Here is a 17,013-nt window from a genome sequence, read left to right on the forward strand (position 1 = left end):
ACATACTAATATGCTTTTAATATCCAAATCTGTTAAAGGATTTTTAGGCTGCATTAATTAGGTAAACCGGAACCAGAAACACTTCACATAACAACGTATGTACTTGCTACATCATTAGAAGAATGGCATCTACGCTAATATTTATCTGTTTCTCTCTTATTCCAAGGTCACTGTAGCCACCAGATCCAGAATGTATTCAGATCAGAGGGTCACTGCAGTCACCTGGATCCAGTACGTATCCAGACCAGATGGTGGATCTGTCACGGTTCGTGAATGCACCATCTCCGGCTGTATTCATGTTACGTCATGTTGATTGTTTCATGTGGGTGTTCAGACGATCAGCGGCAGGTGCTACTCATTCCAACTGCCTATTTAACGCCCTGTCTTTTGTCTCCTGTTTGTCAGATCGTTGTTTGAGGTTCCATGTCTGATGTCTGATTCGTGTGTTCCTGCCTTGCTTTGTCTCCTGTCTGGTTTCTGTTGGATCATTACCTTCACTCACGGATTATCGTCGCCTCACTTGGATTTACCACCGCCGTCATCATCATCAGCGCACTCAACTCTCCTACTCACCAGTCTGTGCTGCCATCGCGGTTCCTGCGTCATTCTCTGACCTTCCATCATCTCATCTATTCCAATAAACTCTGTTTACTTGCTTTTGTCTCCTGTCTTCCATACCCGAGTGTCACAGAACGATCTGACCAACATGGAGGCAGCGAGTACTCAACCATCTGTTCTGGAAGAATTTCTCAGCACCAGTGTTCGGAGAATGGACTCCCAGGAGAGGAGTCTTAACGACACTGGTCGCGCGGTTCAAGCCCTGGTGACCCAGGTGTCCGAGCTCACCCAACAATTCCCTCTTCTTCGAGCTCCCACTGCGCCACCCACACCGCCTGTTCTCCCTATACCACCAGTGACCGCCTCCCAGCCAGAACCACGCCTCCCTATACCAGAGACATACTCGGTGAGCCTAACTTCTGTAGAGCATTTCTAACCCGCTGTGACATGCACTTTTCCCTACAGCCCAGAACCTTTGCTAACGAAAAGGCCAAGGTGGCCTTCGTATTGACGCTGCTCTCTGGGAGGGCGGCACTATGGGGGACAGCAGTGTGGGAGAACCAGGACCCATGCTGCGCCTCGTTTCAGGAGCTCTCCGCCGAGATGAGGCGGGTCTTCGATCGGGCCGTCGCAGGATGGGAGGTGGCCAGGAGGCTGGCGGAGTTACGCCAGCACGAGAGATCCGTCTCAGACTATTCTATCGAGTTCCGGACCCTGGCGGTGGAGTGCCATTGGAACGAGGAGGCGCAGTGGGACATGTTCCTGCATGGGCTGGCTGACCGCGTCCAGAAGGAGATCTATGCCCTGGATCTCCCCACGTCCCTCAATGGGCTTATCGAGCTGGCATTACGGGTTGATGCACGTCTGACACGGAAGGAGAGGAGGAGCCTACTCAGCACTAGGGCTGTAGTACTCGAGTCTGGTCTTGGACTCGAGTCCGGACTCGAGACATTTTTCTGTCGTCTCGGACTTGTCTCGGACTCGTTGAATTTGCACTCGGACTTGTCTCGGACTTGGCCATTGGACTCGCCAAGTCTTCTAGTTGGTCTCGACCGAGTCCAGAAAAAAAATAAAATAAAAAATTTCTCCTTCAAAACAAAACCACATTTGCATGATGTCGCGACTGAAAACGTGTGGAAAACGCTAGGCGCGCCGCTCTCCTTATTTCCAAAGCACTCTGTAGCCTGCGCTTGCGCTCCAGTGGCGTCTGCTGTTGCTGGGCAACCATTACCCGCTCTCCATGATGACGCAGAAGTTTCAGCAAAGAATAAATGGAATTCCAGCACTTAAAATTACTTGCAGTAGCTCTGCTAATAGATTCATTTAAAAAATGGCTATCCTTGTACAACTATGATCATCTGTTTCTCCATCTTGCCTTAGCTTTCAGTATTGTTCCGGGAAAGGATGTGCATGACAAGTGGTGCACTTACTGCAACCTGAAAAGTTTAGATGTTTCTAATAAAATTTTCTACATGTTCGATTGTGTTTTATTTACGTCTACACCTAGATAGCCTTTTTTTTTTTCAATAAACGCGTATTAATGTATAGCCTTATGCAACAATTACATATGTAAATTTTAAAAACTTTATATATGACATTACATATTTACATTTTCATGTAACAGCCAGTATTTGTATCTGTAACAATCACAAAATTTTTCCTATCTGCATTCGGATATAACATCGTACAGTTACTTGATAAGACTGTTATGACTTTTAATATATTTTTTCGTAGTTATCACTGAACAAGTATGTCATGTTAAACTGAAATAATTATTAATTTCTAAAATAATATTTATCATGCAAGCAGAGAGATGTCATGACAAACGTTTAGTGATCATTTGAACACGACTGAATCCATTCAATGCGCACATTTTCATTACGCAGAAAACTTTGAGCGAGTCTTAATGTTAATGAACTTCACTACACAGATGTGTGTGTTCCGCGCAAACCAGCAAAAGGTAAATATGCAAACATGTAGGACAAGTAGACAATGTATCCGTATCTAAGCTGATTATTAGCCTACTCTTGAGAGAGAACTGATTTGGTTTTTGAGAGACTGAGACGCGCAACGCGTCTGTTTGATTGGTGAGCGCGCTGTGCTTATTCCATTCATTCGTATCATGGTAGCCTAAGCTTTCAATATTTGCCTTTTAAATATATAAAAATAATATGACGTGTAGCTATGATGTATTATTATAGGTAAAATTACTCTTGCAACGCTCTGATTTCTGAGAGATAAACAGAGAGGCGACAACAATGCGGTGGTTGATGTGCTCTCTTTTCACTCATAAAGTTTACATTCATTCACTTCTGGCGCTGATGCCCTGGCTCACCTGTTATCTAGCAAACACCAGACTCTGTCAGCTTTAGCCGAGTATTCAGGCAGAATTATTCCTTGAGCGTTATTCGTTTTTTAAGCCATTATCCGTGCCATTCCGAATAAGGTATTCGGCTTCAGGCACAACCCTAATTATTACATTACATATTTTATTTTTACATGCAACATAGATAAGGTCATATAGTAACAGCTCCACGCAATATTGTAATTCTAAAATTCACGTCGTACTTGCAAACACTTTGTATGCATTATGGTTAATGCATGCTGGAGTAGTCGATTGTTTCCGACAGAGCTTGACTAGTCTATGCAAGATCTAGCACAGTAGGACAAAAATTTGCTGTATTTATGTGCGCATGGCCAGTAGAGCCAAACGTATCCATTCTAGCCTTGCTGCGCGTATTTGTCATATCCCGAGCTTTGCGTGTGTCTGTGCACTGTGCCAATTAGGCATAGTCATATACATTTTTGACCACAGATATAATGTCAACAAAAAATAAAGTACATAAAAATTATTTGACCTTACAGTTCCAAACTTTGTTTGTTTATCCAAGTTTAGCTCCCAGGGTCGGACTGGGAGTAAAACCAGTACTCATTAGCAAGGCCCCAAAGGAAGAGAGGGCCCTTGAAAAGTATGAATCTGAAATATATATTTTTTACCTGGATATTTTCATGGGTGGGGGCCATGGCGGCCCATCAGGACTGCCTATGCATAGGGCCCAGGATCTTGTTTAACGCCCCTGTTAGCTTTAACCCTAATTATACACACTTGAACCTAATCAAGCTCTTACTAGACACACTAACCTTCCAGGTGTTTTAAGGCCAGTTGGAGCTAAACTTTTCAGGACATTGGCCATCCAGGATGTAGTTTGGAGACCCCTGTCCTACAGAGTTGTTACTTTGCACATGCTTTTTGATCATTACAAATAATAATGTAAAATGATTTTCTTAGAATAGGAGATATGTTTTCTCTCGCATCACAAACATTATCAGTAGTTTAGTATGTGGTCTTGAAGAGGACCCTTTTTTCTTTCATTTGGACTCGGTCTTGGACTTGGACTCGAACCTCTTTGGACTCGGTCTTGACTCGGTCTCGACTAGTCCTGGACTTGGACTTGACTTGGACTCGACAAAGCCGGACTTGACTACAGCTCTACTCAGAACCCCATCCAGGGGACCGGCAGACCTGCGATTCAGCGGCGGGGACGCGGCCAGCCCCGTCTACGATCATGAGCCCATGCAGGTAGGGCGAGCTCGGCTTTCCCGGGAGGAGAAGGAGAGGCGGAGGTTCCTGGGCCTATGCCTTTACTGCGGGGGAGCCGGACATCAAGCCCATACCTGTCCGGTAAAAGGCCAGGCCCGGTAGTACGTATGAGGCTACTATCGGGTGGGATTTGGATCTGGAAGGACCCCAGAGAACTAGTTAATTATAGACCAATCTCGAATCTCCCTTTTCTGTCCAAGATACTAGAAAAGGTGGTATCCTCACAATTATATTCCTTCTTAGAGAAAAATGGTATATGTGAGGATTTCCAGTCAGGATTTAGACCGTATCATAGTACTGAAACTGCTCTCCTTAGAGTTACAAATGATCTGCTCTTATCATCTGATCGTGGGTGTATCTCTCTATTAGTTTTATTGGATCTTAGTGCTGCGTTTGACACAATTGACCACAACATTCTTTTGCATAGACTTGAACACTTTGTTGGCATCAGTGGAAGTGCATTAGCATGGTTTAAATCGTACTTATATGACCGCCATCAGTTCGTAGCAGTGAATGAAGATGTATCATATCGATCACAAGTGCAGTATGGAGTACCTCAAGGCTCAGTTCTAGGGCCGCTACTCTTCACGCTTTATATGTTACCCTTGGGAGATATCATCAGGAAACATGGTGTTAGCTTTCACTGTTATGCTGATGATACGCAGCTCTATATTTCCTCGCAGCCCGGTGAAACACACCAATTTGAAAAACTAATGGAATGCATAGTCGATATAAAAAATTGGATGACGAGTAATTTCTTACTGCTAAATTCAGAAAAAACAGAGGTGTTAATCATAGGGCCTAAAAACTCTACTTGTAATAACCTAGAACACTGTCTAAGACTTGATGGTTGCTCTGTCAATTCTTCGTCATCAGTTAGGAACCTAGGTGTGCTACTTGATCGCAATCTTTCCTTAGAAAGCCACGTTTCTAGCATTTGTAAAACTGCATTTTTCCATCTCAAAAATATATCTAAATTACGGCCTATGCTCTCAATGTCAAATGCAGAAATGTTAATCCATGCATTTATGACTTCAAGGTTAGACTATTGTAATGCTTTATTGGGTGGTTGTTCTGCACGCTTGGTAAACAAACTACAGCTAGTCCAAAATGCAGCAGCAAGAGTTCTTACTAGAACCAGGAAGTATGACCATATTAGCCCGGTCCTGTCCACACTGCACTGGCTCCCTATCAAACATCGTATAGATTTTAAAATATTGCTTATTACTTATAAAGCCCTGAATGGTTTAGCACCTCAGTATTTGAATGAGCTCCTTTTACATTATACTCCTCTACGTCCGCTACGTTCTCAAAACTCAGGCAATTTGATAATACCTAGAATATCAAAATCAACTGCGGGCGGCAGATCCTTTTCCTATTTGGCGCCTAAACTCTGGAATAACCTACCTAACATTGTTCGGGAGGCAGACACACTCTTGCAGTTTAAATCTAGATTAAAGACCCATCTCTTTAACCTGGCATACACATAACATACTAATATGCTTTTAATATCCAAATCCGTTAAAGGATTTTTAGGCTGCATTAATTAGGTAAACTGGAACCGGAACACTTCACATAACACCGTACTTTCTACATCATTAGAAGAATGGCATCTACGCTAATATTTGTCTGTTTCTCTCTTGTTCCGAGGTCACCGTGGCCACCAGATCCAGTCTGTGTCCAGATCAGAGGGTCACTGCAGTCACCCGGATCCAGTACGTATCCAGACCAGATGGTGGATCAGCACCTAGAAAGGACCTCTACTGCCCTGAAAGACAGCGGAGACCAGGACAACTAGAGCCCCAGATACAGATCCCCTGTAAAGACCTTGTCTCAGAGGAGCACCAGGACAAGACCACAGGAAACAGATGATTCTTCTGCACAATCTGACTTTGCTGCAGCCTGGAATTGAACTACTGGTTTCGTCTGGTCAGAGGAGAACTGGCCCCCCAACTGAGCCTGGTTTCTCCCAAGGTTTTTTTCTCCATTCTGTCACCGATGGAGTTTCGGTTCCTTGCCGCTGTCGCCTCTGGCTTGCTTAGTTGGGGTCACTTCATCTACAGCGATATCGTTGACTTGATTGCAAATTAAAACAGACACTATTTCAACTGAACAGAGATGACATCAATGAATTCAATGATGAACTGCCTTTAACTATCATTTTGCATTATTGAGACACTGTTTTCCAAATGAATGTTGTTCAGTGCTTTGGCGCAATGTATTTTGTTTAAAGCACTATATAAATAAAGGTGATTGATTGATTTCCGCCGAGAAGACCTCATCAACATCATCATCATCATCTATGCACAGACCCACCACTGTCAAGCACTACTGGACTCTGGGGCAGAAGGTAACTTCATGGATAGCACATTGGCACACAAACTCCACATTCCCCTCAGACCCCTTCTGCACCACATCACGGTTCACGCCCTCACTGGACAGCAACTCCCTACCATCTCATACATTACTGAAGACATCACACTCATCACATCTGGCAATTACTCCGAGACCATTTCCTTTCACATCCTTGACTCTCCCCTGGCACCCATTGTCCTCGAGCACCCTTGGCTCCTCCTCCATAACCCCAAAATAGACTGGTCCTCTAATTCCATTTTGTCCTGGTGTAAAAAGTGTCATGAATCTTGTTTAGTGTCTGCCTGTCCGTCTGTGTCTGTGTCTGTGTTACAGGAGGAGGCAGTGGATTTGTCTAACGTGCCTGCTGAGTACCTCCATCTGAAGGAAGTGTTCAGTAAGTCTCGTGCTGCTTCTCTTCCTCCGCATCGTCCTTACGACTGTGCCATAGATTTACTGTCAGATAAGTCTCCGCCTAAGGGCAAACTTTATTCACTTTCTGTTCCAGAGAGGGAGGCTATGGAGAAATATATTTCTGATTCTCTAGCTTATAAATTCATCCGCCCGTCCTCTTCTCCTGCGGGGGCAGGGTTCTTTTTTGTGGGAAAGAAGGATGGATCACTGCGACCTTGCATTGATTACCAGGGACTGAACAACATCACGGTTAAGAATACTTATCCTTTACCGTTGATGTCTTCGGCCTTCGAGAGGTTGCAAGGAGCGTCAATTTTCACAAAACTGGACTAACGCAATGCGTATCATTTGGTTCGGATCGGGTTGGGGGATGAATTGAATACCGCTTTTAACACCCCCAGAGGGCACTTTGAATATTTGGTTATGCCCTTCGGTCTTTCCAACTCCCCAACGGTCTTCCAGGCACTCGTCAACGACGTGCTGCGAGATATGATTGATCAGTTCATTTATGTCTACCTGGACGACATATTGATTTTTTCTTCCTCTCTCCAGGAACATGTGCAGCACGTCCGACGAGTGCTTCAGAGGTTGCTAGAGAATGGGCTTTTTGTCAAGGCGGAGAAATGCGAGTTTCATGCACAGTCAATTCCATTTTTGGGGTATATCGTGTCGACTGAGGGAATACACATGGATCCCAGGAAAGTTAAGGCTGTGGTAGAATGGCCAAGTCCAGATTCCCGTAAGGCCCTAGGTTTCTGGGGTTCGCAACTTCAGCCAACTAGCCGCACCTCTGACCGCCTTGACCTCTGCCAAAACTGCGTTCAGGTAGTCAGACACAGCTGAGGCTGTTTCCAAACTGAAGAGCCGTTTCATTTCAGCCCCTATTCTGATTACCCCTGACCCTACACGTCAGTTCGTGGTGGAGGTCAATGCGTCAGAGGTGTGGGTAGGAGCGGTGTTATCACAACGTTCTCCCTTAGACGACAAGGTCCATCCTTGCGCATATTTTTCATATCGTTTATCTCCTGCAGAACGAAATTACGATATTGGTAACCGAGAATTGTTGGCAGTTAAGATGGCATTGGAGGAATGGCGACACTGGTTAGAAGGATCGGGGGTTCCTTTTATAGTATGGACTGACCACAAGAATTTAGAGTACATTAGCACCACCAAAAGGTTGAACTCCAGGCAGGCTCGATGGGCAATTTTTTTCGGATGTTTTTACTTTACTATTTTGTACAGCCCGGGTTCCAAAAATATCAAACCCGATTCTTTGTCACGTATTTTTGACCATTCCGAACGCCCGTCTACTCCCGAGTGTATTTTTCCTGAGACATTAGTGGTCTCCACTCTCACATGGGAGATCGAATCGAAGGTCAGAACGGCCTTAGAAGGGGTAACGCCTCTGCCCGGGTGCCCACCGAACCGCTTATTTTTGCCGGAGGGATTAAGGTCTAACGTTATCCAGTGGGGACATTGCTCTGATGTAGCTTGCCATCCAGGAGTTAACCATACTAGATTTTTAGTCAAGCAACGATTCTGGTGGCCATTTATGGCTCGCGACATTCACAGTTTTGTTTTGGCTTGCTCGGTTTGTGCCACTGGTAAGACTTCCAATCGGCCCCCTGATGGGTTACTCCAACCGCTGCTGGTCCCTTCGAGACCCTGGTCCCACATCGCACTAGATTTTATTACCGCCCTCCCAGGGCAACACGGTTGTTTTAACAGTGGTGGACTGGTTCTCGAAGGCAGCCCACTTTATTCCCTTGCCTAAATTGCCCTCAGCCAAGGAGACAGCGTTCACCATTGTAGACCACTTCTTTCGTTTACATGGCCTTCCGATAGACGTGGTTTCCGACAGGGGACCCCAATTTGTGTCTAAATTTTGTCGAGAATTCTGTAAACTACTGGGAGTGACTGTAAGTCTGTCCTCAGGGTTTCACCCCCAGAGCAATGGCCAAACCGAGAGAGCCAACCAAGATTTGGAAAGGGTGTTGCGATGTTTGGTCTCCAAGAATCCTTCCTCCTGGAGCCAACAATTGTCTATGGTGGAGCACGCCCACAATACCTTACCAGTATCAGCTACGGGCCTATCTCCTTTTGAGTGTAGTGTAGGTTACCATCCACCTATTTTTCCCAGTATGGAATCCGAAGTTGCGGTCCCCTCCGTTCACGTCTTCATCCAGAGGTGTCACCGCACTTGGACCAGAGCCCGCGAGACTCTACTCCAAGTGGGGGCGCGCACCAAGGCTAAAGCCGATCGCCACCGGTCTAGGCCTCCCATATACGTCGTGGGTCAAAAAGTGTGGCTTTCTACCGAGAATATTCCTCTCCGTTCCGTATCTAATAAATTGGCTCCCAAATTTATTGGCCCATTTACTGTCACCAAGATCATTAGTCCGGTGGCAGTCCGCCTTAAACTCCTTCCTACGTACAGGAGAATTCATCCCGCCTTTCATGTATCCAAAATTAAGCCCGCATTTCATTCTCCCATTAATCCGCCTACCCCTGTTTCCCCCCCCCCCCCACCCACCCCGTGTCTCGTAGATGGGGAGAGCACCTATTTGGTTAATCGCATTCTGGACTCTAGAAGGAGGGGATGCGGATTTCAGTACTTGGTGGACTGGGAGGGTTACGGTCCGGAGGAGAGAAGTTGGGTACCTGCTAGGGACATCCTGGATCACTCCCTTATCGATGATTACAATCGACAGGTAAGAGATTCCTTAGGAGGAGGGGTACTGTCACGGTTTGTGAATGCACTGTCTCCAGCTGTATTAATGTTACGTCATGTTGATTGTTTCATGTGGATATTGCCGCTAATCGTCTGATCAGCGGCAGGTGCTACTCATTCCAACTGCCTATTTAACGCCCTGCCTTTCATCTCCTGTTGGTCAGATCATTGTTTGAGGTTCCGTGTCTGATTGTCTGATGTCTGATACGTGTGTTCCTGCCTTGCTTTGTCTCCTGTCTGGTTTCTGTTGGATCATTACCTACGACAATCAAACCCGTGACTTCCCACCCGTGAACTCGTGTCTCATACTAGATCGATGTACTCCGAGGTCACACAGCACGCGAAACAACGATGACAGCCCCTACGAATAATACTGCCTACGGATGCAGTGTTTATGCAAGTGGTACACGTTGAAAAAATGATTTTAGGTCAATGTAACGTTGCATTAAAATAAATAATCTAGTTATAATTCCTTGCGCTCAGAAAGTTTGGCGTAACTTGCCTGGAACGGTACAAAGTCGTTAGTAGTGGTATGAAATAGTGATTACGAGCACAAAAACCTGCCTGGAACGTGTGCAGCATCAGAACTAACATTATAGCGACTGACTGGGATGAGGAAGAGGTGGCAAGAGCCAACATGTGCGATGGCCCGCAGCCGTGTAATTTCAAACCAGCCAGACGTGAGAGGGCAAATGAGGAATTGCCAAGAACTGATGTCCGTCAAAGCCTATGCATGGTCCGAGGAGAATGAGCGGAGAGTTGGTGAAGTGTATGTATATATGTATAATTTTTTTTTTACTGTCATTGAGTAGTACCGAGTGGAAAAACAATCAACATTTGCTTTATATCTAGTGGCAGTGATCATGACGTTAGTTCAGATAAGTACCGATAACCTTGATCTAGAAATCGTCATCTAGAAATAGAAGGCGTCATGCTAGCTATATGGACGTTTCTAAGCGTTTATCTCTTCCTCCGGTGAAAATGTTGTTGCAAATGTAGCCGTGTGTGTGTCACTGTGTTTGACAGGAGCTTGTGTGGGTGCTGTCCCATGGAAACTGCGCTGGAAAGCTTGTGCTGTAGGGAAGCGAGCCCGTTTGGGTCGCTGTTGGTCGATATCTCTTTATCTATCTCTCTGTCTATTTATCTATATATGTAGTCTATCTATCTATATATATATCTATGTATTTATCTATTTACCTATATTCTGCGCTATCTGAATACTGTAGTCTACTACTCGTCTCTCTAGTCACTCTCAATGCTCTCAAGGCAGGCTTTGGTCAATTCTCTCCCCAACGTGACATGATGCAATGCATTGTGGGGGAAAGTAGACCGCTGTAAGATAGTACCTACTTTTTCGTATTATATTCCGTTTTGTGATACCCAACAACATAAAATACAATGGATAACAGTTTAAATGTTTATTACCAACAAGCAAATTGCACAAATTCGTTAAAAATTTTTCCTTGCAACACGACCTTTATGTACATTAAGGAATAAAACATTTACCGGTTTTTGTAGTATTGTTTGAATTTATCTCATCAGTGTTTAAAACTGTTTAGAAGTGTGTATGTTCTTGACTGTTTGTGCGTCATATCTGAGAGCAAATTTTGTTTTTCAGCAAGATTGAGTTGTTTTGAGTGGAGAGCTTAATTTTGAACTGAATATAGGTATCTTGGTGAATTGAGTTTTTCCTAACAATGCACACACAATGAAGGACAGATTTATTCTGGTTCACCAGTGCTTGTGTGAACAGGTTTGAGCTATCAGCTCTTTTATTGACTAGAACTGAGCTTAGACTCATTACTAAAAGAATGAACAGTAAACTTACAGTTTCATAATAAAAAAAAAGAATTTGAGATTCAAAAGTGTATAATTAAACTTAAACTCTGTGTGAATGTGAACTGCAGATTTCACATTCAGTTGCGGTGTATAATTTGGGCATTGAAACTGAAGCTAGTCTTGGGTTATGCCTAACTCTGGTCTGGTTTTAGGGGTACACATCGATTTAATGCGGGAATCAGTTAATGTTTCTTATATTGTTCACAGTTTCTCTTATGCAAAATAAAATCTGCAAATAATCTGCTATAGCTGTGAGGGCGGGGCTTGTTCTGAGCACCTGATGCAGGTGAAGGCATTCAGATATACTTCAGCCTTCTGAATTCTATGGATCCCCGCACATGGCATGCAGGAAAAAAATAGTAGGCTAAATCATGTGCATGATTTACTAATTCATTACCTCAATTTGCTAAATGTGTGTGTGTGAGATGGAGTGTGTGAGTGTGAGTGTGTGTGTGTATGTAGATCTCACATGCACACTTCAGAAGAATTCAGCTATTAGATTTAATTAATTCAGTCATCATTAATTTCAGCCTTTTGTGTTTTCCCACAGTTCACTGGAGTTCATCTCAGTGTGTCTGGACTGTGGATCCATCTGTGATTTACATCCTACATTCCACCGGAATCTGTTGGAACAGATCAGATTTCAGTGGAATGAAGAACATGACACATGGAGAACAACATTTGGGAAAAACACAGCGCCCTTCCTGAAAGAGTCAGTCTGTGGAAGAGAACACGTTCTTGCCCTGTATGTCATTCAAAATCAGTTAATGTTCAAAAAACTCTTTGTGTAAACGTAAAGCCTGGATTACAAATAAAATCATCTGGAAATGAGTATGACAAAGATATTCATTTCCACACAGTTAGAAATTAAGTTAGTTTATTATGTCTGTCGCAGACACATACACCTGACAGATACAAGTACATTCATAGAAACCTAAGCGTTTGTTCCTAGCAGATGTGAACTGAAGCAGGGGCTCCTTATTAGTGTAAATTAAAAAGTCTATATCCCTCCATCTAGAAATGAATCTCTTTGTCCATAATGACAAAGGATTACAAAAAAAATTAAACAAGGATTCATAAAAATCATTTAGTCTGCGACTGTCCATCACTGGGCTGAGCTGCGTCCGAGAACGTCTTTGGCTCTTTCCCACAATTCAACTGTTTATTGACTTTCCTGTTAGAGATGATGATCACAATGGGACTGAGGACGGCATACAGAGACGACAAGAAGATCCTCACATCTCCGATCAGCGAGGAGTCAAGAATCTTAGGCACGGTCAGCGTATAAACCCACAATCCATTGTCCACTCCATAAATAATCACGTAGATTGTGACTAGTGTGACGACGGTGAGGGCAGCGCGGCGCTCTGCAGATGGACCCTGCCTCACTGCGCCGCCCCGCAGACCCTTCACCTGCTGTCTGCGGCGGAGCAGGAACACCAGCAGGACCAGGCTGGCCGTTGTCATCAGAGATATCGGCACCACGTCTCGTCCCACTTGCGCCCCGCCATTGGCATCCATCGCCAGCTTGGACGGGAAGCTCAGGATACAGAACTTGATGTTGATCCCATTCTGCAAGAGTCTGGAGTCGTTCCGGGCACTTACAGCGTAAAGCAGCGTGGCGGCAGTCGTGGAGGTGTTGATTAGCCATAGAGCCAGGAAGAGGACAGCCAGGTACTGGGCGAACAGAGCACGGGCGACGGCCAAACGCGAACCCGGTGGAGCCACGCTCAGGCACTGATACACGCTCAGCAGGAACGTCAGCCAGATGGACAGAGATCTGGACGTGCGATAGATGAAGATGACCACCTTGCAGCCGGTGTCATCAAACACATTGAGGATCTCAAACGTGGCTAGAACCTCCAGCAGGCAGCGAACGCCCACCACCATCAAGTTAGAAGACGCCAGGTGCAGCACGATGCTTTCTGTGGGCGAGAGACGGCCCTCGTGATACACCACCGAGAGGAAGGCACAGATGACCACGATGTTGCCTGGAACACCAGTCACGGCCAGAGACAGGAAGAGCAGGCCACGCGTCAAAGTGTCCGAGTTCATCTCAACCACTTCTGATCTCTTGCAGCTTCTCTTGAAAGATTCCCTTCTTCAGAATAAGCTTTCGTTTTATAGTCTGGCTCGGGCCACTGGGATCTTCCTGTGCGGGACGGTCCAGCGACTTCAGAGCTGAGCTCAATTATCTGAATGATGTGCAGTTGACTGATTCTGTCACAGATGCAACACTCTCTCGTGAAAATATTCCAGTGAGTGTCAGTTTGTGCCTGAAGGACAGCGAGTGCTTTAGCTGAGACTCTCTCAGAACATTTTTATTATTTTTTATTAAACCTTTATTTAACCAGGGAAATAATCATTTGAGATAAACATAATAAACATTGAGATAAATATCTCATTTACAAGTGAGCCCTGGCCAAGGTAGCAGCACACAATATACATAACTACATAAAACAAGTTGCACAACACACACATATACAGCAATAAAACAAGATTAAACGTTAAGAGCAAGTACAGACAGATTTGAATGTTTGGTTGAGATATAACTTGAACTCATTAATTGAAATAAGTACATCAAGTTTCAATGATCTTTGGATCTCATTCCAAGCAGCTGATGCGCTATAAATAAAAGCAGTTTTTCCAAACTCTGTCTTCATTAAAGGAACATTTAAAAGAATATATCTACTTGAACGTAGATTATACCCTTGACTATTAAAAGTTAATAGACTATTCATATATTGAGGAAGCTGGCCAACTTCAATTCAATTCAATTCAAGTTTATTTGTATAGTGCTTTTTACAAAACAAATCGTTACAAAGCTACTTTACAGAAAATTATGTTTCTACAATATTTTGTAGTAGCTAGTAGTTTGTGCACATTTGACAGGATTTTAGAAAAAATAAAAATAATAATAATAATAATAATACAAGACGTAGTCAGCTAGACGATGAACTATCAATATTATTAATTAAGTTACTATATGATGCAGTCACACATTTAGCAATAATTGTTAGTTCTGTTGTTGATTCAGGGTTAGCATCATCTGAGGTCCTCTGAGGGTCAGCATCATCTCTTCTCAGGTGTTCTGGATCCAGACTGGAGCTTGTGTAAATCCTAGTTACATCCCGTGGCGAAACATAGAAACAAAATACAGACATCATTAGCATAGCTGCTGATCCAACAAAGTAAAATTAGTTTAACCCAAGCTAATGAATAAAAATGCACCTTTGATCAGATGCAACTACACTCACAATTTAAGAGATGCATTATTCGAAGGCTTAGCGAAAGATATGTGTTTTTAATCCAGATTTAAACAGAGAGAGTGTGTCTGAACCCCGAACATTATCAGGAAGGCTATTCCAGAGTTTGGGAGCCAAATGTGAGAAAGCTCTACCTCCTTTAGTGGACTTTGCTATCCTAGGAACGACCAAAAGTCCAGCGTTTTGTGACCTTAGGGTGTGTGATGGGTTGTAGCGTGGTAGAAGGCTAGTTAGGTACGCAGGAGCTAAACCATTTAGGGCCTTATAGGTAAGTAATGATAATTTGTAACTGATACGGAACTTAATAGGTAGCCAGTGCAGAGACTGTAAAATTGGGGTAATATGATCATATTTTCTTGACCTGGTAAGGACTCTAGCTGCTGCATTTTGGACGACCTGTAGCTTGTTTATTGAAGAAGCAGGACAACCACCTAGAAGTGCATTACAATAGTCCAGTCTAGAGGTCATGAATGCTGGAACTAGCTTTTCTGCATCAGAAACAGATAACATGTTTCGTAGCTTGGCAATGTTTCTAAGATGGAAGAATGCAGTTTTTGTAACATTGGAAATATGATTTTCAAAAGACAAATTGCTGTCTAATATAACACCCAGATTTCTGACTGTAGAGGAAGTAACAGTACATCCGTCTAGTTGCAGATTGTAATCTACAAGATTCTGTGTAGTGTTTTTTGGTCCAATAATTAGTATCTCTGTCTTATCCGAATTTAATTGGAGAAAATTGTGTGTCATCCAATCTTTTACATTTTTAACACACTCTGTTAGCTTAGATAATTGGGAAGTTTCCCAATTGCCAAGGGGCAACATGTATATTGAAAATAGAAGGGGACCTAGGACGGATCCTTGTGGCACTCCATATTTTACTGATGATAAATGAGATGACTCCCCATTTAAGTAAATAAAATGTTAGCGATCGGACAGGTAGGATCTAAACCATCTTAGAGCCTGCCCTTGAATACCTGTATAGTTTTGTAATCGATCTATGAGTATGTCATGATCTATGGTGTCGAACGCAGCACTAAGATCAAGTAAGACTAGAAATGAGATGCAGCCTTGATCTGACGCAAGGAGCAGGTCATTTGTAATTTGAACAAGTGCAGTTTCTGTGCTATGGTGGGGCCTAAAACCTGACTAAAATTCTTCATACAGATCATTTTTATGCCGGAAGGTGCTCAATTGAGCAGACACAACTTTTTCTAAAATTGTAGACATAAATGGAAGATTTGAAATAGGCCTATAATTTGCCAGTACACTAGGATCTAGTTTTGGTTTCTTAATAAGAGGCTTGATAACCGCCAGCTTGAATGGTTTTGGGACGTGTCCTAAAGTTAACGACGAGTTTATGATATTGAGAAGCGTTTCTTCGGCTACAGGTAACAGCTCTTTCAGTAATTTAGTGGGTACAGGATCTAATAAACATGTTGTTGGTTTAGATACAGTGATAAGTTTATTTAGCTCTTCCTGTCCTATGGTTGTAAAGCACTGCAGTTTATCTTTGGGTGCGATGGATGAAACTGAAGTGTTAGATGCTGTAGAATCTACATTCGCTATTGTATTTCTAATGTTATCTATTTTATCAGTGAAGAAATTCATAAAGTCATTACTATTTAACGTTACTAAATAATGCCTTATATACAAGTATGAGCCAGTGCTTGTACCTTCTTATATGAAGTGAAGGCCAACCTACCATTTCATACAGTGCACAATGATGAGTGTGATATTTTGTGCAAGTTATAAATCTTAGAGCAGAGTGATAAACAGAATCTAATGATTGTAAGAGAGCTATAGTGGTATTTCTTTAAAAAAAACATCTCCATAATCTAAGATAGGTAAGAAGGTAGATTCCACCAACTTTCTCCTGGCTGACTGTGAAAAACATGCACTATTCCAAAAATCAAACCCCAACTGCAACCTTAACTTAGACAACAGTTGTTTAACATGTAACTTAAATGATAAGTCCTCTTCTAACACAAACCCTAGATATTTGTAAGAGGAGACCAGTTCTATACTGTCCCTTACGAAAAATAACCATGGTTTTATTATAGTAAAACTGTAGTAACCCATGGTTTTTTGGTGTATTGACTGCCATTTGTAAAACCACAGATTTACTACAAATACCATGGTTAAACTATGGTTAATATAGCAAAACCATGGTTAATTTGTGGTTACCATGGTTTAACTACAGTAACCATGGTTTTTTGGTTTTATTTGTAGTAAAACCATGGTTAATTTTC

At 43.1% G+C, this 17,013-nt stretch overlaps 2 protein-coding genes across 3 annotated transcripts in view; both read right to left on the minus strand.

Annotated features, from left to right (window-relative positions):
- LOC127942576 (uncharacterized) overlaps window positions 1-17,013 on the minus strand; it is a 104,999-nt gene that overhangs the window by 26,180 nt on the left and 61,806 nt on the right. The window contains exon 2 of one of the 2 annotated variants that reach the window (XM_052538383.1): window positions 14,415-14,586. The exons of the other annotated variant lie outside the window; for it this stretch is intronic. The gene's annotated coding sequence lies outside the window, so the exon portion shown is untranslated. Of the gene's footprint in view, window positions 1-14,414; window positions 14,587-17,013 lie in introns of those variants that run through there. 2 annotated transcript variants of the gene reach the window in all.
- On the minus strand, window positions 12,579-13,550 carry LOC127942424 (olfactory receptor class A-like protein 1). Its single transcript, XM_052538123.1, has one exon. It carries the CDS (start codon window positions 13,548-13,550, stop codon window positions 12,579-12,581), a length of 972 nt encoding a protein of 323 aa, XP_052394083.1.

Source organism: Carassius gibelio, chromosome A22 (genome assembly GCF_023724105.1).
Source record: "Carassius gibelio isolate Cgi1373 ecotype wild population from Czech Republic chromosome A22, carGib1.2-hapl.c, whole genome shotgun sequence".
Taxonomy (NCBI): domain Eukaryota; kingdom Metazoa; phylum Chordata; class Actinopteri; order Cypriniformes; family Cyprinidae; genus Carassius; species Carassius gibelio.